The sequence below is a fragment of the Pezoporus occidentalis genome, unplaced genomic scaffold (genome assembly GCF_034315485.1).
Source record: "Pezoporus occidentalis ecotype Australia unplaced genomic scaffold, CSIRO_AGI_Poc_V1 ctg8, whole genome shotgun sequence".
NCBI classification, from domain to species: Eukaryota; Metazoa; Chordata; class Aves; order Psittaciformes; family Psittacidae; genus Pezoporus; species Pezoporus occidentalis.
In genome coordinates this window covers 5,056,639-5,081,775 of record NW_026916158.1, presented here as the reverse complement: position 1 = coordinate 5,081,775, position 25,137 = coordinate 5,056,639, and the positions used below count along the sequence as shown (strand labels likewise).

General features: G+C 41.7%; 2 protein-coding genes across 13 annotated transcripts in view; one reads left to right on the top strand and one right to left on the bottom strand.

Moving 5' to 3' along the window:
• VEPH1 (ventricular zone expressed PH domain containing 1) overlaps positions 1 to 25,137 on the top strand; it is a 100,644-nt gene that overhangs the window by 23,464 nt on the left and 52,043 nt on the right. For 10 of the 12 annotated variants that reach the window (XR_009961664.1, XR_009961665.1, XM_062603044.1 and 7 more), the window contains 3 exons: positions 2,133 to 2,307; positions 16,167 to 16,333; positions 17,871 to 18,080. Coding sequence is in view for 9 of the 12 variants with exons in the window: in XM_062603044.1 (XP_062459028.1) it covers positions 2,133 to 2,307; positions 16,167 to 16,333; positions 17,871 to 18,080 (552 nt within the window). In the remaining 3 variants the exon portion in view is untranslated. Of the gene's footprint in view, positions 1 to 2,132; positions 2,308 to 4,897; positions 5,308 to 16,166; positions 16,334 to 17,870; positions 18,081 to 25,137 lie in introns of those variants that run through there. The other 2 variants (XR_009961666.1, XM_062603052.1) reach the window with 2 other exon arrangements.
• Positions 5,957 to 11,681, bottom strand: PTX3 (pentraxin 3). Its single transcript, XM_062603066.1, has 3 exons — positions 11,260 to 11,681; positions 10,336 to 10,869; positions 5,957 to 7,261 (listed from the first exon to the last, which is right to left on the bottom strand). The coding sequence occupies exons 1-3, from the start codon at positions 11,405 to 11,407 to the stop codon at positions 6,648 to 6,650; spliced, it is 1,296 nt and encodes a 431-aa protein (XP_062459050.1). The 5' UTR covers positions 11,408 to 11,681; the 3' UTR covers positions 5,957 to 6,647.

The window sequence follows — 25,137 nt, the reverse complement described above, 5'->3', positions numbered from 1 at the left end:
CAAATCTGAGTGAAAAGCAGAGAAAAGCACTGATTAAGGAGGGTCCAGAGAGAATATAGGTCCTCAGTTACACATAAGCATACCCTGCTAGTTTCAAGGGCAGTTATGTATGGGAATTTATGGCTAATAGATGTGTATAATCTGTGCCCACAGTTTTATGTATACAAATAGTCGTAGAAAACCTTTTATGACCTTAATGTCAAACCCCAAGTGTATGTGCAGATACCCCTGAGATTGCTGAAGCTTGGTGCCATTTTGACAACAGAAGTTAGTAGTCCTGAAAAATTTCAGTTTACCCTGCTGTTCAGAGAAATTGGCTGAAGTTTAAAAATTTTATTACAGGAAAGGAGATGATCATAGAATCATAGAATAGCTAGGGTTGGAAAGGACCTCAAGATCATTTAGTTCCAACCCCCCTGCTGTGGGCAGGGACACCTCACACTAAACCATCTCACCCAAGGTTTCATCCAACCTGGCCTTGAACACCACCAGGGATGGAGCATTCACAACCTCCCTGAGCAACCCATTCCAGTGCCTCACCACCCTAACAGGAAAGCATTTCCTCCTCATATCCAATCTAAACTTCCTGTTTAAATTTGAACCTGTTACCCCTTGTCCTGTCACTACAGTCCCTAATGAAGAGTCCCTCCCCAGCATCCCTATAGGCCCCCTTCAGATACTGGAAGGCTGCTATGAGGTCTCCACGCAGCCTTCTCTTCTCCAGGCTGAGCAGCCCAAACTTTCTCAGCCTATCTTCATACAGGAGGTGCTCCAGTCCCCTGATCATCCTCATGGCCCTCCTCTGGCCTTGTTCCAACAGTTCCATGTCCTTTTTATGTTGAGGACACCAGAACTGCACACAATACTCCAGGTGAGGTCTCACAAGAGCAGAGTAGAGGGGCAGGATCACCTCCTTTGACCTGCTGGTCATGCTCCTTTTGATGCAGCCCAGGATACGGTTGGCTTTCTGGGCTGCGAGCACACACTGAAGCTGGCTCATGTTCATTTTCTCATCGACCAGCACCCCCAAATCCTTCTCTGAATCTCTTCTCTGCCCAGCCTGTAGCTGTGCCTGGGATTGCTCTGACCCAGGTGTAGGACCTTGCACTTGGCATGGTTAAACTTCATAAGGTTGGCATCAGCCCACCTCACAAGTGTGTCAAGGTCCCTCTGGATGGCATTCCTTCCCTCCAGGGTATCAACCGAACCACACAGCTTGGTGTCATCGGCAAACTTGCTGAGGGCACACTCAATTCCACTGTCCATGTCAGCGCCGAAGATATTAAACAAGACCGGTCCCAACACCGATCCCTGGGGGACATCACTCAGTCAATGCTAAAGCTGTTACCCTGTGAGCAAGTCTCCAAGTACACTTACCCATGCAATATTCTTTTTCCTTGTTTGACCAGTTTGCCTTTGATTTAGTCCAGTGGTTTTTCGTGAGATCCTGTTCTGGGCAGAGGGGTCCTTTCTTCATGTACTCTCTGTCAGCATAAAGATAGGCTGAAACTCAAGAGTAGTAGCACACTTCAGTTTAGATAAGGTAAGCTGTGACTTCCATTGAGGAAGATTTACCCATGCTTGAAATTGTTTCCCTGAGCCTTGAGCCTGCACTTGGGTCTGGACATGGGCATGGGGCAGAATGCTGCAACGCAGGAACAAAAAGCAGCAATGCCTCTCCTACTGCAGGGGGCAATATTTACCAGTCACCAGCACAAGCGATTGTTCCAAGGTGTTTGCTATGCTTTGGGATGAAAATTACCTACTCTGTGTGGATGATGGATACAGCTTCTGCTGTCTTCTCTGAAAGCACCAAACACAAAATGTCTTGTTAGAAACGCTACAGCAATTAGCACTTAAGTAGTGCACTTTGTATTTTCTGTTCCTCTTGCAGAAGTCAAAAATAGGTGTGTCATTAGCATTTCCTGGTGAATTAGTTTTAAATTCCTTTACTTGCTGTTTTTTTGAACATGCCTTCAGTAGTGTTACGAAAACATAACCTTTCTTGACTTTTTCTTTTCTTGTTTTCCTTGTTGTTTTGATTTTTGTTTTTCTACTCTGTTCAGCATGAAACTTCATTTTAATAATTTTTACAGCTCCTTATTTTTCAGTGCTTTTCAATGTTTTTACAGAATTACAACCGACCTCCAGTAATGGCCTTAGCTGTTCCAGTTGCAGTGAAATTTCTTCAGAGGGGCAATAAGGAATTGTGCAGAAACATGTCAAGTTATCTGTCCTTGGCTGCAATCGCTAAAGCAGATCTGCTGGCTGATCACACAGACACCATTGTCAACAGTGTCCTTCGAGGTATGAACGCACTGAGATTTTTAGTTTTAGTCCTGCAGCATACCCACCATTAGCTTAGTTAGGCATATATACAATTTAACATGCTACATAAAAAAACATCTATGAGGCATGTATAAGGCAGACATATGGACATATCTGCAAACATCTAAGACAATGTGAAACCAGACTGTATCAAAGGAGACCTTTTGAGAATATGTGAATTTACTGAACCTTCTTGAATATGGAAGTTTCATTATAGATTGGATGACCCATAGGGCAGAAAACACATCTGTACTTCTTAGTATACTATACTAATGGACAGCAAATTATAAGCCATGATGTGAGACACTAGTTGTCAGGCTCTTATCCTTTCTTTTGGTGTCATTGACGATACCCCAAAATATAGATGGGAATGAAATTAATCCCATTCTGTGGCAAAATAGTCAGATGTAAGATATAGAAGGATTGTAGTGCTTAATTTTGCCTGCAATATTAGCTTTACAAAGAATATTGTTGCTAAGCTCTGTATATTTTACTTTTGTGGTTTAGAAAGCCAAAAATATTCATACCTCTACAAAAGGAAGTCCAGTGTATTTGAAGTAGTAAAGTTCATGGTATTTGTTACAATACAGTACTAGTGTGATAGTAAAATCACTTCTTCAAGTACAGGTAGCAGCTCTTTCTTTATTCCAAGAACATTGCTGTGAACATGTTAATCACCCAAATTAAATGTGTGCATTCTGTATTTATTAAAAAAACCACCATAATCGAGTGTATTATGGAGGGACAGCTAAGCTAGAAAGTAATTTTGTCCTTATGACATTATGGTAAGAGTTTTCATATTTCTGTCTGCTTTGTTTAAGAACAAATGTGTGACAAACATGATAAATATGTATGAGCTATGTGATAATACTGATTAGGTAGAGTCCAACAACAGAATATTGCTAACAATTTTCAAAGCCACATGGATAACTCTTAAGACTCGTGATGTTAGTATTTATCTGTTAACATTGTGCATTACCACTTGTTAACTCAGTGCTATTAATAGGGTAAAAGGTTTTTTGATATAGTCATAGGTTTGGGAAAGTAATACCTACCCACAACTGAAGGTTTTATCATGACTGTGCCTGCTCAGTTTTGTGTATTAATGTTATTCTACCAGCAGATGTTGCTGTGGACATCAGGTTTGGAAATTCCAGACTGGAAGAGGGCACTATGAATAGTCAAATTGCTTTGTTTTGCATAGTGGTTTAATTGCACTGTACATTAATTTGTACTTCAGGCATGAAAATTTGATTTGCAGCAGGCTAAGAGCTGCGCTCAAAGACTGAGTGTTTGCTGAAGGGAGAAGGATAGCAAGAGGATAAAGCTGCTAAAGCTGAATTTAGAAAGCAGTGTGGAGACAAAGAGTCCTGTTCTGGTGATGCACACACATGGCTCAGCCTAATGGCACCAGTGAGACTGATAGTAGACTTTGGCCTGCTGCCTGGGAGTGTTTGAGAGCTAACTGGATTTTTTTGATTACTTGGGGCAACTGTCTGGCTGAATAATTAGTTTCTTATCTTATTAGCTAAAAAAGAGCTCTTTAGAGTGTTTACCTACTCTGTTGCAGTTAGTGTGAACTCAGCTTCTAAACATGCAAGCGTCTATACCATGCTCTTGATGCTGACAGGCCCTGTGCTGACACCTTCCATCAGCATAAGGGATTGGGCAGATTTAGTCCCAATTCCAGTGAATAGCAGCAAACCTACCCTGCAGTTGTTGCTGTAATCTGAGACTTCCACTGCTGCTCAACCTTCCAGAGGAGCTTAGGCAAGGAATGTGGATGTTGCATTCGGAGAGGCTTGTTAGAGAGCAAAACTGGGCTCAGTAGCATATCCCAGGCATGCACATCTTGTGCTTGCTCCTTCATTTCTATGTTTGCAGTGAAAGAGCAGGGTTGCAGTGGCTTTTTCATGTTTGGAGCCCAAACTCCCTCAAAATACTATTTTACAGGGTTTCCCAAACAGGCAAAGTAACTGTTGATGAATTAAAATATAGTTAGTCTGGGAAAAAAAGAGAGAAGCATGCCAATGGAGATGACTTGTAGTGCTGGGCAGGAGGGGGTAGACTGTGTGAAAGCTTTGCTAGTCTACAATAGTGATAAAGGAATAGCAAAACAGTTGGGTTGAAGAGAGTTTTCCAGCTGAGCCAGTGAGAATGAGAGGACTGGCTTTGCATTTGGTCTTTTGCCAAAGCAGAACAGAGACAGGAAAAGGTTACTTCCAAGAAAGAGCATTTCAGGTATGAAGTACAGTAAGAAAAGTAACCAGGAAGGACTTCTGGTAATCTTTTTGAGGATTTTGCTTTTTCTGCTTTGTTTCATGGACATTTGTTTTCATTTACTGGAGGGCACTGTATGGAAAGAGGATTTGGGAGTGTCTTTGCACTTACACAAGTGTTGGGACATCAAGTATCTTTTGTAGCTCTGGAGATCTGTTTTGTGACTGAAATGAGATGCACAAAGGTAATCTTTCATTGTTCTGTAGTTAAGGTTGTCTACAGCTACAACTTAGTAAGGGATTTTTTGTCATACTAAGCATTTATAATTTAGACACATTTTTTATTACAGGGTAATAGGAGAAATTCCATCAATTGGAGCAGTTATCTTAAAAAAACAGCATTGCCAAAACTTTGGAGCAGGTCATACAACTTTAGGTATGAAGGACAGCCCCTTTGAATGGCTTAGTAAAGTGGAAATTACCTTCTCATAGCTTTTTCTTACTACTTTTGTATAGTAGCGGAAGGATCTGGTAGCTGCGTCGTATTTGGGAATAAGCATAGCAGCAACATGTCAAGAAACTTTTCAAAGTGCATTCTTAGGACATCTGTACAGAATGAGAAAGAGAAACATGTGAATACAACAGAAAGGTATGCTGCTTCCAGTGGGAGTGAGAATTGCTTTGAATAAGACATTCTCAACAATAAATTGTTCAGAGGCTTCAGCAGGTAGTGAATAATTGTTCTTGTCATAAATGATAACATATCCAGTGAACAACTGTTCATCATTTCTACTTCTGCTCTGTTCTTTACATACAAATCACCATCAAAATCTTGGCTCTCTGCATCTGCTTCTTAGCACTGTATCCAGCCCTATGTTTTTATTGGATTTTGAATAAGCTTGTGAATGTGAGAAAAGAAACCTGCTGCCACCAAACATTCATCAATCAGCCTTGTACAAACTTCCTGTTAGCACCAAACAAGTTGGTTACTTTGGGTATCTAAATGTATATTAAAACGGAGCATGTCCTTCTCAGATGGCCAACATTATGCAAAGGGTATTGACTGACTTTTTTTTATTTGGTCAAAACCAATCCTTTCTTCAGCCTCCAACGCACACATGCCAGTATGTCAAAGCATCTCTTCTGTACAAGTGACCATGTCCACATGGGAGAACTAGAGTGGCAGATCCTTGCACATGGCAGCGTTCACAAGAGGGATTGTTATCATGAAGGGTCTTTAAAGCTGTCTCTGGCTAATGCTTGGATTTCAGTCCTCCAGAGGTCTTTCCCTTTGTATGAGATGTTTATGTTTCTATTGGCAGCTAAAACTGCATGGTACAAAATATGGAAAAATTCCCAATTTGTACTTACTTAGTTTCAGAGTTTCAGTTCATAAGAACAATGGAAAGTTTTAGTATAATAAAGTACCTTTATTTACAGAACAACTTTACAAAAATAATTTCAATAAAATTATCAAAAAGTCAATTTACAATATAATACAGCTGCTTTTTCTCCAAATGTGGCATCAGATTAAGGTGGGGTATATCACTCTTATATGTTAGGTCAACCCGTGGCATAAATATTGTTTTAAACAATGAGCTAGATTTTTTACAGTCTACAAATTACTAACAATGATTAATAAACACATTTTGTGGTTTATGTGGTTCTTCTGTACAATTCACATTAGTACTATAAGCCTCAGTGACTGGAAGAGCTTGGAAGGAGTTCATCCTTCTGTGAAGGCTGGTCAGCTGGATAGGTTTGCCTTGGCAGGTATGCCAGGGGCACTATTCAGCTCCGAAATGTCCACAGTGGCACTTTTATACATCAGAAAACACAGTGCTAGAGAGACAGCAGTCATCTGTGCTCGGGAACAGCTTTTTCCAATGTCATGCCTTGATGTACTGTTTTTTCAGTGTTTTGCTGAAGCAGCAGGCAGAGATAAAATCCTGTATCTACAGTACCTCCTTTCGTAAACTTGCAATGCTAATCTTCCTTGGGAATTGGAGAAATGTGGGCTCCTACATGTTTACTTGCATGGACTGGTGTTCAACTCTTCATAAAATAGGTTTGCTGCTTCAGAAACTGCCTTGCCAGAATTTAAGAAATGTACTGGGCTCCTCCATATAGCAAAACTTCTGTGACTCCCCACCCGATAATGTTGCCCCTCATACTGCATGCATCTTCTCCGCTTTGTGCTGCTATCTCTTTTGCACTGAGCACTCTGTCCCACATGTTAAAGCCAGTTAATTTTCCAGAGAAAGCTAAAGCTTCATCAAATCCACCTCCAACACAGCAGCCATTCTTTTCTTGACCGATCTGAAAAATCCCTCCGTTTGGAATGGTATGAGCATCAGCAATGTCCAAGGCAGTGGCTGTAAGCTCTCCGTTCAGCCACAGGGATGCAGATCCATTCTCTGAGCTCCAGGTGCCACAGAGATGGATCCATTTCCCAGGAACAACTACGTTTTTGACAACTAACTTGTGCTGGTCACCACCAACAACAAGCACTGCAGACTCCTGGCTGAGATAAAGTTGGATTTCGTATGGGTTTAACTTGGTTCCGTATGAGAAGATGATAGTTTTGTTCAAAGCCTCAGTCACCTTGATCCAGATGCAAGCAGTAAAGGAGCGAAGGGTCATTCCAGCAGTTGGGTGAACACTTCCAAATATTTTTTTTGAACGCATGGGGAATAGAATTGCTGTTTCACACCCTGAAAAGTTAGAAAGATTGTTAGGTAAATAAAAACTAGTCTATTTGTACACATGTAGTTAGGACCCTTGACATATGCCCACTTCAGGGCTTTTCGAAGGGGGCTGAGAGCTCAGCTTATCCAGCAGCATGTAGGGATCCTAAAGGATGCTTTGAAGAAACTGTCAGGTCTAACACTATAGCAATAGGTCTAGGGGTTAATCAGGCTGCAGAAACAAGGCTTAGCTCTTCCTTCATTGCAACAGTAGCGTCTTCTACATAGGTTGTGCAAAGCTTTATTTACATTTAATGCTGCCTGTCTGCCCTGGTGCTTGCGTGGGGAAGTTGCAATACCCTGAGGGTCTGTGTGAGGCAGGTGCCTTCTGCTCTGACATACCTCTTAGGAGAGCTGCTCTTTTGCTGGATCACCTAGAGAAATTAGCACTTTATATTGGGTAATTATCTTCGATAGGTCTCTCTGATTCATTTAGGTCATGGTTTAGCCTCTGTATTATTTTTCGGTACAGAGTGATAAAAACAGCATTGTAGTGTGGGGATGGGTTCAGTGGTCTATCAAACAGCAGGTTTAGTAACTGTGTCATTCCTGGGACAGCAGCGTGAAACTGCTGATGCAGCTGGAGAAGCAGGGTCAGATTTGAGAAACGGAGCACTGGGTAGTTGTGGCTTGAGCAGCAACCACAGCTGTGTCCTGTGGATGTCCCATGGTTAACTGGGCAGCAGAGGGGAAGAGGACACAGGCTACTGAAGAGCAGGCACAGGGAACATCTAGCAGGAGCATGCTGAGATGTGTGCTTATTATAATGACTCCCATTCCTGGGTCTGCCTTTAGGGCTATTGGTTGGTGATTTTTGTATGCACTGATTAAGCACAGGAAATGTAGGAAATGACTGATATTCTTAAAGTAGTTCAGCTCTCAGCTCCAACTAATCAACATGTGGATAATAGAAATTAGTTAAAAGCACTAAGAAAAATTAATTAAACGGAAAAGTAACGGATGGTCACTAAACCCAAGCCATTTTTGGTATTCTGTGTACTATTCCCTAGCTGTATAGTCTATGCATATACAGTCTAGGTGATGGGGTGGGGGTTGAAAGCAGCCCCCTGCTACAATTAGGCTGGTCTGTTTCTTATTTAAAAAAGCTAGAAGATCTAAAATGTCTAAAATGTGTGTGGAAATTTCTGCTTCAGTGAATGAAGGACTCTTTGTGTCCTTCAGGATTGTGCTGCTGTGTTATTTTGCAGACTGTTTCCTTTAAATTTTGAGCAGATTTTATGTTTCTTCATTAGTTTTTTGAGGAGGGGCATGGTCAGTGAGCAACTGTTGGATACTCCTTAAAATGCCACTTAAGAACACCACTGTGAAAAAGCTTTTAATTAACAAGCTTTCAGGCTTTATTATCAAGGCCTAAGTAAAATTAAAACCAGCCTCACTGAAGAACAAAAAGTGTGATTAGAAAATCTCTCAAGAGTATGGCTGGCAGTAATTCAAGATGTGAGAAATTAAAGTCAGTTGCTAAAAATTCCCTTGAAAAAAAAATTCCAGAGAGACGCTCTGGAAGTATTTAAAATATATCCTTTAAATTAAAAACTATGAACATTTTATATAAAACCATGTGGGAACCAATGAAAATAATCTGGATTTCCACTGATGAGACTGAGACTGTTAATGCTGATCAAATTTGTTACTCTCACCTAGCACTGAGTAACTGTTTGCAAGGCTGGCTGTGTTACAGGAGAGAGATAATGAGATCATGCTTTCTGGCAGGCAAGATGTGTTTGGGGAGGAAAGGAATACGGTATAAGATCTACCCCCCAGTATTGCTGTAATGCAAACATTACTAAAGCCTTATGACAAATAAAGCAATAAAAGTAATTTACTTATAAAGCTGATTTCATGACCTACATGAATGTACAGATTCATATTAGATTGTTAAACACTTTGACGTAAACTAATGTTATGTTGAGTATATATTGTAAGTGGCTTGTGTAAGTTGTTGCCTTTGCTTTAGCAGTTACAAGAAGCATCCTCCTTGCTCATCCATATAGGAGCTCACGCTGGTGGTGCTGCTAAGGGTTGGTGATGAGGTTAGTGTAACCCCACCAACTTCCTATTTGCATATGCAATGTGGGATCCTGCGAGTGTGAATTTCTGTGGGGTTTTTAAGCTGCAGTAACTTACATTTGTGGAAAATACAGTCATTAAGGACATGTTAAAATTTATCAGTGAGAGCTGTCTGACAGGTAGAGTTACAATCATTATGATTATATTAGGCATGTAGCAATTTTACACTCACATTTTGAATAGATGGGGGCTGCTCTGCCATACCCAAGTTGCTGTAGCTGCTTTTTGGGTGTAATGTTACACTGCACAGAAAAAACAACATGAAATTTCAGATATGAGCTCATCTTTCTATGGCCGCCTTGCCTGCTGACTAATGCAAGCATTTTGGAAGAAGAAACAAAAACCAAACAATACCACAGTGTTACTAATTTTTCCATGCTTGAGGAAATATTCTGTCCTGACAGTTGCATGCAGCAAATGTGCCCTCCCTGCTGCGGGAAGCATGCTTAGCTGGTTGACATCAGCAGTGTGTCTTCAGATCTCACTCTGCTCTTGGGCATTTGGAGTTGGTGAGGAGATAATGTTTAGTTTAGGAAGAAGAAGGAGTGGGTACATGCATGAAGAGAACAGGAGAGCTCAATTACTACTGCATATGTGAAGGAGTTACCAGCTGGGAAGGTAAAAGGTGAAAGAATATAATTTGTATGTTTAAAATATATTTCTTGCTCTCTGGAAACCATTTTGGTCTGGAACAGCCTGCGAGAGGTGGGAGCCTTCCTTGATTAAACCCTTCTTTGATCCCACATTTGAAAATCTCAGCACCTCTTTTTAAAGAACAGATAATAGGTTTTCTCCATATGTGTGCAGACTGCCCAAAGCTGCTGTGCTGTTCGTAAGATCGCTTTGGAATCAAACGCAGAGGAAGATGTGTAAGAAGGGTGTTTATAGGATATATGTTCCAACAGGGCCACGAAAGAGAGCTCTCTGGTAAAGCATAGCACATGTGGGCTTACCTCCTGGCAGTAAGTGCTGAGCTACCCATTTCTGTGATGCTTTCAGTTCAGTCCTGGTTTGCTGTAGCTCTTTCCACAGGGAGTTCAAAATGGGATCATCTCCTCTGGTAGGACTGAATTTATCCTGATGAAAAGCTGTTTCTTGAGCCTCCAGCTCACACCTCCTCAGCCAAGAGCTCTCCAGCTGGCCGAGCCTGCTGGACACATTGTGGCTGAGCAGCAGAATGTGCTCGAGAAGCTTTCCTTGCTCAGACTCATGAAGCCTCTTGGCTTCTCCAGCTGGATCACTGTTACTCACAAGCGCCTGCTCTACCTGTGACACAATGTGGGAGGTGACTTTCTCAACTGTTGTGTCCAAGGTACCCGCGAGGTTGGTGGTGAGCTGGCTTAGCTCTGTTTTCAGGGTCTGCAGGTCCACCTTCAGGATCTCATCCATCGCCTGCAACATCATATTCTCTTTCATCTGCGAGTTCTCAAGCATGATGAAGAGCTTGTCCCATTTGGTGTGCTCTCGTTGGCAGTCACATGAAACAGCTGGAATGGGAGATACAGATGTTGTACTTACATTTTTAAACAGGAGTATTTGACAAAATCTGGCTTCATGCAAGGCTTATGTGCTCCAGACTGTCAATGTATTTCCCTCTACATCAAAACAGAAAAGTAAAGGAGCGTATATTATAGCAATTCTAAAACTAAGTATCATCGGCAGTCTTTTTCAGGCAGCCTAAAAAATAAAGAATATAAAGAAAATTCCAAGACACACCATCCAAGTGCTTTAGCATTTGCTGTCCATACCAATCTACTGGTACAAGCAGATGCTTCTTCCTTTGGGGAAAAAATGTTTGTAACAATAACTGCTACAAGAGCTAGGCAACAAATAATGCAAATCTGCACTTAACACAAATTTAGTTTAAATCTACTTACTTTCCTCAGTACCAAGAACTGGACCTTCAATTTCATTATCCAAGTTCACATACATGAGATCATAATCATCATCTTCATCCAGAACAGAAACAGAAGCCCTGAAAACACAGAACAGGGTAAGCAGAGGAAGTATTTCTTGGGGCAGCATTCTCTAGCTGCTTCCTGAAAATAGCTGTGCTGTCTGGAGCTCGAGTCCAAGTCAGACTTCAGCAGAGACAAGACTGCGAGTGAGATGCAGTGAGCCCCTAGCAAACGCTCCGAGCGCCTCAGCTTGAATGAATGAGCAGTGCTAGTGCCAGTGTTGTAATAAGAGCACTTCTCACTGTTGATTTTGGCTGAGAGGAAAAGGGGGCGTGCAGCTTGCTCAATTCCAGCCTTTCAGGTTTGCACTGGGGGGAGATGTACTGGCTCGCAGAGGGGAAGAAACGGGGAATGCTGCTCTTGTTAACTACCTCTTCCCCTCCGAGAACAGATTGCTGTAATGTTCAGCAATGCGAGGGTGAGTGTGGGGGCTGGAATCACTCAGAGTTTGCTGCCTACAAGCACTGGCTGCATTGGTTATGTTCTTCTGTGTTATTTGTGAAAAGGAAAGTGTTCTCCTCAAACTCGTTTTGTAGTTGGTATGCGCCAGCACTCTGGAGGAAATCTGTAAAAAAATAAACATACCTGGTGTTGTTTTGGATACACGTGTATGGTTTAACTAAATATTGTAGCTTTTTTTTTTTGATAGTTATGCATAGAAACTTCTATTACGTACTAACAGTTTACTCTTTAAGAAGTGAAGGAGAACTCGTAAAGACAGCTTGTTAGCACTTTGCTTTTCTAGTCCTAATTACCAATAACAACATCCTAACTATGTGGATGATACATCACTACTAGTATTTGTTTGGGGTATGTGTAGATTAGCAGCTGCATGATTAGAGTTGTTTCTGTTAACTCTGACAAAAACCCCTGAAACCAAGGCACTCCTGAATTAGACATTAGTCTAGTGCTAAGCATTATTGGTATTGGTGTTAATTTGTTGTAAATTCTGGAAATCTTTTTATTTCCATGGGCCATTAATTATTTCAGAGGTGCATTGCTTAGGTAAGATTAGGTGTAACATTGTACAAATTATATATGGGCTATGAAATAGAGAATAGCAAAAAAAGTAAAAATACCACACAATTCCATCCAACTTGCAGTCTGTGTTGCCTTTCCATTTGAGTCTCAGGGCTTGCCCTTTATCGCTGTACACACAATGTGTGAAGAGGGCCATGTGCTTCTTTTCTTGCTCATTCTGCCTGTGATATCCAGGCCACAAGCAGGTGGTATGGCTGCATGAAGCAGCAGAGATGGCGTGTGTGGCCTCAATCATTGCCTGTCCTGCAGTGGGGCCAAGAGGCGCTTTGCAGGTGTCACCTTTTGCTGAGAAGGCAGGTAGGGCCAGAGCTGCCTGCTCCCCAGCTCCTCCAGGCTTGCTCCATACAGCCTGGAGCAGCACACTGCTCTGGTGGCTGCAGAAGGCTGCTGAGAATCTGATAATGTTGTACCAGATGCCTCCTAGCACACAGCTTTGCTTCTGCAAACCTGAGCTACCCACATATTGGACGGTGAGCCACGGTACCATGCTATTCCTGCATGCCACGCCATCGCAGTTTCACCCTATGTGTGTATGGAATTTCTGCCATTGTGGTGCCTCCAGCTGGTCTCCTGCGAACACAAATAATAAATAAGAATGTCAACACAATATGTTACAAACCTCAAGTGTTTGATAAAGCAGAGGTGAATGTTTTTGAGGATGTATGTGCCCAACTTGAGTCCTTCTGGGGAAAAAAATAGTCTTAGTGCTTGGGCTTTTATCTTTGAATACTCAATTTGGAGTGAATGTCAAACCACCACTGTATAGCTCCTCCTGCCCATGCTATCTGTTTGCAGAGTGGTTTTTACAAGCACTCTGCTGCTGGGCTGGGCAGAGCAAAGGCAGAGCTGAAGGCAACATTTGCAATTCATATGTGCAGAGGGAGTATGGCCAAAGCACACCCAGAGCACGGTCCTGGGGCAGCCGGGGGGCACTGGCACCATTGCAGCATGCAGTTGTGCTTGCTTCTGCCATATGTGCTTCCTCCCTGCCTGACTTGCAGCCATCAAATGTCCCCAACTGTACATTAGTTTCTGCCTAAATTGCACAATTCCCAGTGTGTGGTCTGCTTGGAAAGTCTGAGAAAATCTAATCTTGAAAGTACTGGGGGTGAGGAAGGAAAAGGGAAAGGAGGTAATTAAGGAGTTGACTATAATGTTTTTCCATTCTCAGACAACAAGCATACTTTTCAAGCTCTCAGTTTAGACAGATGAAGCAAGATTGGAAAAAAGTGAATTACTTGGGAACAGGCTCAATATTGTTTCTGACTGCACAAGCTCTGAGATCAAAAGGTTGGTGAGCTGCATGTGCGTAAACCCCTTAGAAACTGAAAAGGTGTGACAAACAGATGGCAAGAGGTACTGGGAGCCAACTTGAAACATGAAAATACAAGAAAATAGTGAATTGGGTTGTGCTTCCTGACCTTTCTTAAGTTATATGAAGAACAGATACAAACTGTGGTATCTGCCTGTTTACAGGTTCGTACATTTAAATTCAATATTCAATGCAGGTTATTCAATTAAAGGCAATTCCATGTCAGTGAGGTCACTTAAATGTCACTCCAAAGTGATGGAGTTGCTTCTAAATTGCCTTTGCTGTTCATTTCTCTTGGTTAGTGAATATAAACCCAGGAATGTCTGCTGTAGGAAACTGCCCCAATTTGCGTTTGTGTGGAGTATTTTTGTTCAGAGAAGTTTCATGGATGCTATCTGTCATGTTGTGTCATGTAAAATTGCATCAGTCCTCTAATACATCCAAGACTTCAAATGCTTGTTTTCTCAGATTGAATAATCAGTCTCACTTTCCAGATACCTTCTGATCTGTGACATCCCAGTTTAGGCAACAGCATGTCTCAGGTTAGTGGCTTGTTAGAGAGTCTTTTCTTGTTTAAAGCTGCTAGGGTTTGTTACTCTCGGCTGAATTCTTTTCCTCTACACTTTGTTCAGCTCAGATGAATTTTGCCTGTCCAGGAACATGGGAATTTCATCTTTTGCAATTGTTACTATTGCTAAAATTCCACTGGAGATTGAGGAGTGTGTTCCAGATGGGCAAACAATTTCCAGTGGAAACTAAACGTGTGCAAGTGCACAGGAAGGACTTATTTCTGTACACACTAAATTAGCTGGAGAAGAAAATTTTTAGTGTATTCAGTTACAAAAGCTTTCAATTTCAAACTCAGGTATGAGTCTAGAAAAGTTCAAGTAAATACATCCTCTCATCGTTGTAGTTCTAATGTTGGATGAATTGGTGCTTTACAGGATTCCCGTGGTACGGTAGTGACACTTGTGAAAACGGTAACACTTTTTTATACAGATTGACTTGTAACACCAGAAAGAGATTTACACAAAGAATGTGGCTAGAAAATGGCCAGAACTGAACAGTTTGCTAATCTGTTTAGGTAATTCATCAGCAAATCTCTTTCCTTTGCAACTGGCTTTTGTGCTTTATTTGTAGAACAGAATAAGACAGAAATTCACCATGTCCATGGGACTGTAGGTGGGAACCTTGCCTTTAGTGCTGAATCAGCTGTGTGGAAGGCTCAGAGTTGCCTTCAAAGAGAAGCCAATGATTCTTCAAGCAGCAAAAATGCTTCAGGATAGAATGCAGAAATGTGGCTGCCTGAATAGTGTGGAGGCACTCCTCCAAAGCTTAAGAACCCCTTAGGGATCATTACAAGCTCTTTGACTAAAAGTTGTCTGAACCTGTAATGAATTATAAGTTAGTTACTTGCCTCAGAGGTGATGGGTGATATTGCAAGACCTAACAGTGTCTTGGGGTTCATTTTCTGTATCTGGTAACAGCACAATGTAGTCCAGTCTGAGCCCCTATATCTTTTTTTCTACCATCCATGAAGTGACCTGCTTATCTTCCAAAATCATAAAATTTAAATGGGAGAAAAAGCAGCAGGATCTTCCAAAATTGTAAGATTTAAATGGGAGAAAAAGCAGCAGGCCAGAGAGCTAATTCCTATTGGAAACCAAATCCAAAGAGACCTTAAGGACTTTCGAAAGTTCACAAAAAAAGGAGCCATACTGCATTGCAACAGGCAGATGTTTTCCATATGTTGCTCAAGTGAAACTTAAATATATGGAGGCAGGCATGTACAGCAATGTGAAGTTATATATTTTGGTATGAGCCTGGGCTTCAATTTGAGTTATGCACAGACATCTTAAGAAAATGTGTGACAGAGGGTTTTGCATATCTTTGTCTGCAGTTGACTCTCTCTGGCTCCTTTCTATTCCTGGAAATGGCACCCTTAACTATTTATGTTCAAATTTACTGTCATGCCTGTTTAGTTCTCTTAATAGCTGACTATTCTTTCCACATGCTGCTTATTTAATTTGAAAGCCCAGATCTCAACAAAGGAGAAAGATGGCTTTTATGTGTTTTCTACATTCTTTTTTTTTTTTTGTTAATTTAAATTGCATTTAGTTTAGTCTAGAACTCAACAGAATATCATCCAAATCTGAAAGCTCCTTAAGCAACCTTCTCATCATATCATACTGGAGAATGGAAATTCTAATTTATAGGATTTTATTTTCTTTTCTCTTTTTTTTTTTTAACACGTTGTTATACATGCAATGATTCATTCATTTTTGGTTATTTATTGAGCTTCTTGGCCCAGTGTATGTTTTTCTACTGTGAGTTCTGTGTGTTCCTGGTTTTGTACTGATGGTTCTTTTAAAACTGGTATCTGCAGGTGTGTGCTAGTTTTCCAGGGAGCTCTTCAGGTGTAGGGTATTGACTTGCTATCAAGTCACTGGCCTCTCATTTGCTCTGTTCTCAGGGAACTCGATGCTGCTGCGTGTCCTGCCTGCTCTGTACGAGAAGCAACCGCAGCCGATAAACCTCCATCTGAGGGAGCTAGTGGCACTGATGGCTCAGCTGGGTCAAGCTGAACAACATCATCTCCTCAGGCTCCTCCAGACCGTGGCTAGGAAAAAGGAACTTGGGGTAAAGCTGTGTTTGGAATATCTTATTGCTAAACACTGCAACTCCTTTTGGAGGAGTTTGTTTCAGATGACTGGGCAAGGTCTGTCTGCTAGCTGCTCTCCAAACAGTGAGGAGTCCTGTAACATGCATGATAGTGCTTTCCTACGTTAATTCTCCATGAATTCTTTAATTCCATTCCACATTCTCCATCTAATCTTAAAGAATATAACAATGACTCTGCTGGACCAAAAAAATGCTTGTGTTAAACCAGAACTGTTTTCATCTTTTTTAGCTTTTTCTCTTTCAGCTGAGCATGAATTCCCATGACTATGTTTTTGTTAGACTGTATGAACTGTATTAAATTGCATATCAAGGAAAATTAAAATGAGCTAGGAACTGATAAGAAGTAAGATGGAGAATAATTATCTAAGGCAAAATATATTGTGCTTTCAAAACTGCCTGTCATTAACAGCACCCAGCACATTAGAACAAGGCACAAAATTACCTGCTTTGTGAATTTATGAAATTCATAACAGCCTTGGAAAAGAAGAATCAATAGTAGTTAGTATCTAGATAGTCAAGGAAACTTTATTGTAATACACAGTCCCAGAGGAAACACAGCTCCTTTCAGAAGTGAGGGATTTGTCAGCTGGAGGGGTCTGGGGTGTATCTCTGACAATTGCAGGGCTCTAACACATCTGAAGTAGTTTTGTAGTCTATTATTATCATTTATTACTACTAACAATTTATTCAGCCACCCACCTGAGGTATTTTGCCTGAGTGATAGGTATCAACTTGCTAAAACCGATCATCCTCAAAAAAATTATGGAAGAATGGGTCAGTTTATGCCCCATTTCTGTGTTGAAACATCTTTTACACAGATGAAATAGTTTCACTGAATCAGAGGAGCATGAGTGTACGTATGTGTTTAACTGAAAGATAATTATTCAATAGATAGTTGTACATACCACGTCCTGTTTGTGAGACAATTTTAAAGACTTGAAAACTGTGCTGTTACAAGGAAGGACAACTGGCCTACAGCATTTTTTGTATTCAATGAGGACCTTTCCTCAAATTTTTACCTCTGTTCCAGCTATTAACCTTGTCACGTTTAGTTTCCAGTGGAAACCAAAAATTCCAGCTAGTGCTTTAATTTTCTGTATCACTGGAGAAGGCCAAGTCTCACGTTGTTTTAATCAATAAAGTATAGGTTTGGCCCAGAGCAAGGGAAATATTTGGGGAGGTTAGGTTTTGTTTTGTTTGGCGTTTTTTTTATTTTTTTTTTAGTCTTTATTAACAATGGGGTATTTCCTTACTTATATATGCATAACTGCACTATTTCAAGGCTACAGTTACCCTTATTCCATATGTTGAGCTGAACTTTGATTGACCTCAGCAATAGCTCTGTGCAAAGGTCAGCAAGGGTGGAAAACTATTTTACTAAATCAAAGTCTAGTGTTTATTTTTACCACTCTGATGTACAGTACTTCTTTTGGTTATATGTGTTCACAGCTACAAAATATGTTCACAACTTGTTTCTCTCTGATTCTTTTAATAGGTGCTGAAAGAGTGTATACCGTTTCTATTTAGACACTTGAGAGACCTTAACCATAGTGACATTATTCTAAACATACTTACAGAAATATCCAACTATGAGCCAACAGCCTTAGCCGCTTTTCTTCCGATGCTGGAAGAAATTGGTGAGAGTTTTCCATGTTTGATTGGGCAAACAGCAAAGATCTTTGGAGCTGTTGGACATATTGATGAGGTAAGGTCAAAACCAAAAGAAGTTGAGTAGTTTTGGATTGGATTGTTTGGGGTAGTTTGTGTGTGGCTTTTTGTTTGGCTGTTTTTTTCTTCTCTATCATGTGTTCTGTACATTGAAGTATTCCTTTCTTCACGAGTAACCTACCAGAACATATTCTTGATCATAAGACCATGAGAGGTTTAGATTATAGTACTATCAGTATGGCTAGGAGAGCAGGTAGCACAAAAATCCGACGTGGTATTTATTATGACTAAGACTGTCCTTCTGCCTTCTAACCAAGGAACAATCAGGTAGGGCTGATATAGGGGTAAAGGGGCTCTGCAGAAATAGGGTTTAGATTAATGGGAAGGAATGAAACTTTCTGAAGAACGTAATGAGCATGAAAAAAAAAGATTACTTAAATTCTCATAACTGTAAAGATAAGTATCTAAATTATTATTATTATTATTTACTCTGTATCTCTGTGCATGTGTATATTCTGTTTATATGAACTTTCTTTTTATGGAATGGTTAAACCTCCCATTTGATAAAAGCACATGATTGTCATTATTCCAGAGGCTTAGCTAAGCTAGGTTGCAATGTTACCTACCTGTGAAATTAAAGGCAGAGAAAAGGAAACAAGTCTTTTGCACACACTTTGTATGATATCATATTTTAGATGCACTGAACCTTCAGAAATGTTGTAATTGTGCAGTGAAATATGAACTTCCTTGTATAGTGTAATCCAGATATTTTGGCTTTGTAGGCACAGTTAATTGGATACTTCTGACAAGCGTCTTTATAATGAAAACACTCCATGGTAATGCTGGGCTTAAGCTTTGTCACAGGAAAATCTTGGTTTGAGATGTAACCCAATGGGAACGTGATGCCTAAAATGGATTTATAGTGACTAACTCCTAAAGAATTATGAGAATTTCATGGCAGTGTAATGAATTTGCACTAAAGTTAGTAGCTTTGAACTTTAGTCATAGCTGTGCGGTCTGGATGCAGGAGCTATGCTCACCCAATCCAGGTGCCATGAACAGACCCAAACACACTGTGCATGCAGAAACCACCAGGCAGCTCTCAGGTCCCAGAGCTCTCTGCCCTCCCCATAATACCAGCTCTGAAAAGCAGCCCAAAGAACCCTGTGTACCCAGCAGCAAGGGATGCTACTCATTGTCATGGTTTAAGCCCAGTTGGTAACTCAGAACCACACAGCCACTCGCTCACTCCCCGCCTTCTTCTACCCCTGCTCCTGAAGGGATGGGGAGGAGAATCAAAGAATGTAATTCCCACGGGTTGAGATAAGAACAGTTCAGTAACTAAGGTATAACACAAAGCACTGCTGCTACTGCCAATAATAAAAATAAGGGAAATAACAAGGGAAGAGAATATAAAAGTAAAAGGGGAAAAGGAAAAGAAAACAATAAACACAAGTGATGCACAATACAATTGCTCTCCATCTGCTGACCGATATGTAGCCTGACCTGAGCAGTGATCTGGGTCTTCCAGGTAACTCCCCCCAGTTTATATACTGGGCATGACGTGCTGTGGTATGGAATACCCTTTGGCTAGTTTGGGTCAGGTGTCCTGCCTCTGCTTCCTCCTGGCTTCTTGTGCCCCTCCTCACTTTCAAAGCGTGAGACTGAAAAGTCCTTGGTTGGGGCAAACATTACTTAGCAACAACTGAAACACTGGTGTGTTACCAGTGTTGTTCTCAGACTAAGGACAAAAACACAGCACTGTACAAGCTATGAAGATGGAGAAAAGTAACTGTTACAGCTGAACCCAGGACACTCATGAAGATCTGATATTAGCCCTGTCCTGCTGGGACTGGGAAATGCCTTAGACTCCAACGAGACCTGTCTTATCCTGCTTTCTTGAGCTCTTAAAAATACAGCCTGGAGGAGATTACCACCATGAGCTTGTAAACTGCCTGATTGCTCAAGACCTTGGGTATCCTGAGAATACTAAACTCCTTAAACTTATTTATGGCACATCATGGCCTTTAATGAGATTTTATTTTCATTCCCAGGTATGAGCTTATGTTCCTTTCACCACTGTTACTAGACATTTTCCTTCCACCTCAAATCATGGTTCTCTAAAGGCAAAAAAAAAATTCTGCTGAACTCAAAGAGTTTCTGTTAAGTAATTCAAATGTTTATGGGTATGGCAAAACTCAATTATATAGCAGAAAATGAATGGTATGCAATAAATCTAACCAATTGCTGAAGTGTGGCACTGGTGCCTGCCATACGGTAACCTGGATAATTTATTTCAGCAAAGAGCTGAATCCCGCAGTTTCCATGTCCTTTCAGTGATCCTTGAGGCAAAATTTGCACTAAGTCAACTGGAGTTTGTCAGCAAAAAGGCTGTTGGTTTTGCATTTCTGAATCAGACTTTTTGGTTGTCCTTCCTTTGACTCCACTGGAGGCCAGTTTGGAGGGAGGAGGGGGGGAGAAGTAGCATCATTTTGCTCTGCAGGGGAAAATCCTCCATATATTCATCTTCTGCCTTTAGGGTGACAGTTCATCTATTTACTTGTTTAGATACAGATAATAATGTGCTCTCGTCAATGACAGTGGTCACTGGAGAATCTCCAGAGAGGCTTTTGCCTCCAGAAAGTAGTTTCTTTTGGCCCCTAACCAAAGTCAGTCTCTTAAATCTTGGAGTGGATGTTATTGGAGGGGTCAAGCTCTATGCCCCTGTACAGCAGCTTGCCAGCAGCTGTCATGCATTCAGGCAACAGCTTTGCTCAATGATGAAGGATCAGTGATGCAATTTGAAGCATATTTTCGACATGCTGGAGGGAAGGGACCTTGACACGTTTGAGAGATGGACCAACACAAACCTCATGTAGTTCAACAAAGCGAAGCGCAACATCCTGCACCTGGGTTGGGGCAATCCCAGGCACAGCTACAGGTTGATCAGAGAAGAGATTCAGAGCAGCCCTGAAGAGAAGGACTTGGGAGTGTTGGTTGATGAGAAAATGAACATGAGCCAGCTTCAGTGTGTGCTCACAGCCCAGAAAGCCAACCGTATCCTGGGCTGCATCAAAAGGAGCGTGACCAGCAGGTCGAAGGAGGTGATCCTGCCCCTCTACTCTGCTCTTGTGAGACCTCACCTGGAGTATTGTGTGCAGTTCTGGTATCCTCAACATAAAAAGGACATGGAACTGTTGGAACAAGTCCAGAGAAGGGCCACGAGGATGATCAGGGGACTGGAGCACCTCCTGTATGAAGATAGGCTGAGAAAGTTGGGGCTGTTCAGCCTGGAGAAGAGAAGGCTGCGTGGAGACCTCATAGCAGCCTTCCAGTATCTGAAGGGGGCCTATAGGGATGCTGGGGAGGGACTCTTCATTAGAGACTGTAGTGATAGGACAAGGGGTAACGGGTTAAAACTTAAACAGGAGAGGTTTAAGTTAGATCTAAGGAAGAAATTCCTTACTGTGAGAGTGGTGAGGCACTGGCAGATTTGCCTAAGGAAGTTGTGAATCCTCTATGCCTTGCAGTGTTCAAGCCTAGGTTGGACAGGGCTTTGACCTGTCTTTATCCTTCTAGTGGAAGGTGTCCCTGGCCATGGCAGGGGAGCCTGATGGGAGGCAGGGAGAAGCTGTGTGGGGCAAGAGCAGAGGGTTGGGGCAGCTCCTCTTCTCTCCTGTTCCCTGGCACAGATGGATGTCATGCAAGTCTTATTTCACTTCTTGCAATAAGGCAAAACCTTTCTCTGTTAGCACTTAGTTTTGAGAATGTATTGGTTGGACAATGGGTGTCTGATCGTTGTGGATGCAGCACAGGAAGGCACTGTACTTGCTATTTCTACTGATCTTGAGCTTTATACTCATTTAAAACAAAATTTATCTTGTAAGAATCAAACCAGATTTGGTTTGGCTTTGTAAATCTTATTTCTGTTGCAAGGGGATGGGGAGGAGAAGCCAAAATCACATTGGAGTCTGTGAGCCAAATGATGTTTGCTGTTCTCTCCTTGTTTACTTACATCACCCAAGCAAAATTTACTTTTATAAGGACTGCAGGTGACCACATTTAATTCTGCATTTTCTACTTAAGAGTCAACGTTTAGAAGCTTTGCAGCTTAGAACTATCTAATCCTCAAATGAGCAGAGCTGGGATCAGAATTTAAGGATTTAATTCAGAGTCTGTATTTTAGTGTGTCGAACCATCTCTTCCCAGGCTCTTTTCAGGACCCTCTGAGGGTCCTTTTCTGCTGTGTTTTGCTACTTCAAAGGGACTGGATTTATTTTGCTTTTGTTGTTATTGTTTTATATCAATACCAAGACTAAGCAAGGACCCAACTGGGCATGCATTCCATATATTGTGGAAATTATGGACTACAGTAATGTTTAGGATGAAATTATTTGCAGAACATTTTCTCCTTATATTTTTTAATTGTCGGTTTGTGCAGATGCCCACACCTACTGTTACACAGGCAGCCTGGGCAAGCCTGCATTGCATAATTAATTTTCAATCTCTCGTGTAAGTGTCGAGTAACTGGCATTGTCCTGTGTCATATCTTATTTTAATAAGAAGCTGCAAGCTGCTGACATAGCATCTGACTGCATTCCAGCCTGCTCTGCCGCCACAAGCACTGCGTGTTTCTGGAGATGGCATGCTTTTCATTTGTTTATAGTAGGTTCAGTTTTAGTGACATCCAGGAGACCTTTCACTCAATATGAAAAGCAACGTGTAAAGGTTGGCAGAGGCGAACTTTCCATGAATATCTCCTCTCCTTTCCATTTTGCTGAATAATTCTGAGTTATGAAAGATCTTCCCTGATTGAAATGTCTAACGATTACCAGTGCTCCAGTGGCTGGATTTTGTTTCTGCAATCATGTTTGAACTCTGTCAGTCCATGAGACTACTGACATCCGTGTCCGGCTGGCACAGCTCTGTCACCGGACACAGATTACATACCCTGTGGAACATAACCACTGGACCTTCTCTGGAGGTTGTCCCCTGTTTCCTGTCCTGTCTCCTTTGTTCTGGGCAGAGGAGCCAGGATAGCAGAAAGAGGCTGTGCCTCCAGCTAGGGAGTACATTTTGGTGAGAAAACAAAGGCAAGCTTTCCAGGTGAGGAGAGGCCCAAGCACAGTATACAGGAGCTTTGGGGTAGCCTGAGGAGCAGGAGGTCTCAGGCACTGCCTGCAGTCTGCTGGTGCCCCAGCACTGCCTGCAAGGAATCGGGCAGCCACTTCTGCCAGCACGACTGCTCTTTGCTGGAAGACCTGGTGTCTCCTGCCTTTCCTTGGCAGGGGAGCAGTGTGTCTGTATTGCTGGTGTTCTCCAAGGGTTTGGATGTGCTTCCTGCACTGCCACACTGCCAGTTCAGTAATTTCCTCTGACATAAATGGTACAGAAAGAACCTTAAAATATGCTTGGGTGATGGCTGGGAGTTGCATGCTGGAGCCAAGGCAAGTCACTGTTTTGGGTGCAAAAGTTATGATAGTGTTGCTGGGGGTGTGTGTTAAAGTTTCCCATTTTCTCCTTATGGAATGCTTGTGTTTCATGGGGCTTTTGCCTCTCTGTGGTGTGGGATGTGCTTTGCTGCCCCACATCACCTGAATGTTTTCACATAGCAAGTTCTCCCTTCACAGACATTATAATTGATGATCTTTCTCTCACCTTCTATTTGTGAGTTTTGTCTCTTTGCCCTAAGAATTTTTATTTCATTTTATTTTATTTAGCCCAGGAGAACTTGAGTGCTTTGTGGCCTGCAGTTTTGCGGTGAAGGGTATATGAGGAGCTATTAGTGGGATATTCATTGGTCCACAATTGCCTGAGGTTGCATCAGACCATATGTGGTGACTGAAGGGTCCTTGTGGATCTTGTGTTATTTAGTAACACAGTGGATCTCCCGTAGTCCTCCTGTTCACTTGTAAAGGTTTTGTTTGCTTTACTCTGGTGGTTCCTTGTGCAGAATTTACCCCCACCCTCTTGTGAGCCAAGAGAAGACAGGTCGTGTCTGGATGCTCCCATGCAGATCAGGCTTCTTGAAAGGAAAAAAAAAATACCACTGGATTTCTCTGATGCCGGGGGCATCACTCACTGCAACACAGACAATCAACCTATGATAAAATAACCAGGAAAACAGCTGGCATCATAAAAGCTGGGCAGATCTTAAAGGCTCAGTATATAACAATGATTGCACCCACGAGAAAGAATTAAAACAGTTCTCTGATCCACAAGCGTAACTGCGAAGTTACAAGTGTTAGTGTACCCAGTATTTAGATCAGGTCCAAGTAGAATCATGCAAGCAGCAAAATGGTCCCTGTAGACTGTTGCTGATGGTGGTGTCTCACAGCCCACCGTGGCGGCAATGCCTTCCTGAAAACCTCTCGTCACTTCTCCCCCTCTTCCTTTTCCTGCACTGGAGCCATGTTATAGATATGCTGTTAGATCTTACTTAGACGTGAACCAGCATCCCCTTCCTGGCCAAGCAAAACAAGTGGGAAATGGATCGACAATGGTAGTGTTGGAATTTTGTTTACTGATATTTTGACCCTTTATGGTACAGAATGCAAATATGAGCAGAAAATCCTTTCTGCTTACTTCTAGAAACAACTTCTTATGCTTTCCCTGAACTGCTCTTTCCACCTTGGCAGTTCAGACAGACCCCTGGAGAGATGAGAGGTTTGGCTGAAAAGAGATCCTTTTATTTAAAGGTTGCCTTCCTGTTTGCACACGCCACTTCTGTTGATGTTAGTGACAGTTTCATAGGCGAAGTTGAAATCAGACCTTGTCCCTTAACCATAAATTTGTGCAAAGCAAAACACCATCTTGGGGCACAGGTCAATTGAACATTTTAATAGTTGGGTTTGGGATATTTTTTTGCCATCAGTTATGTTTGAACCAACTGGAAATCGGAGTTACTTCTGAAAGCCTTGTGATCTCTTTTGTAGTCTTCTGAGCCTGATTTTAAGACAAAGCAAAATACTTTGCCACACCTCATTGCTTGTGGTTTAGACCTTCACCTGCTGGCAGATACAATGTTATAACATGCAAGGGATGCTTATAAAAAATACATGAATGCATAAAATAAGCATTGTTAAAATAACAAT

Coding starts and splice junctions, on each gene's coding strand:
- PTX3 (XM_062603066.1), bottom strand. CDS start 11,407: ATGCTGCCCCAAGAAATACTTCCTCTGCTTACCCTGTTCTGTGTTTTC. Junction 10,870..11,259: donor AGTTCTTGGTACTGAGGAAA/GTAAGTAGATTT, acceptor CTCCCATTCCAG/CTGTTTCATGTGACTGCCAA. Junction 7,262..10,335: donor TCAGCACTTACTGCCAGGAG/GTAAGCCCACAT, acceptor CTAACTTTTCAG/GGTGTGAAACAGCAATTCTA.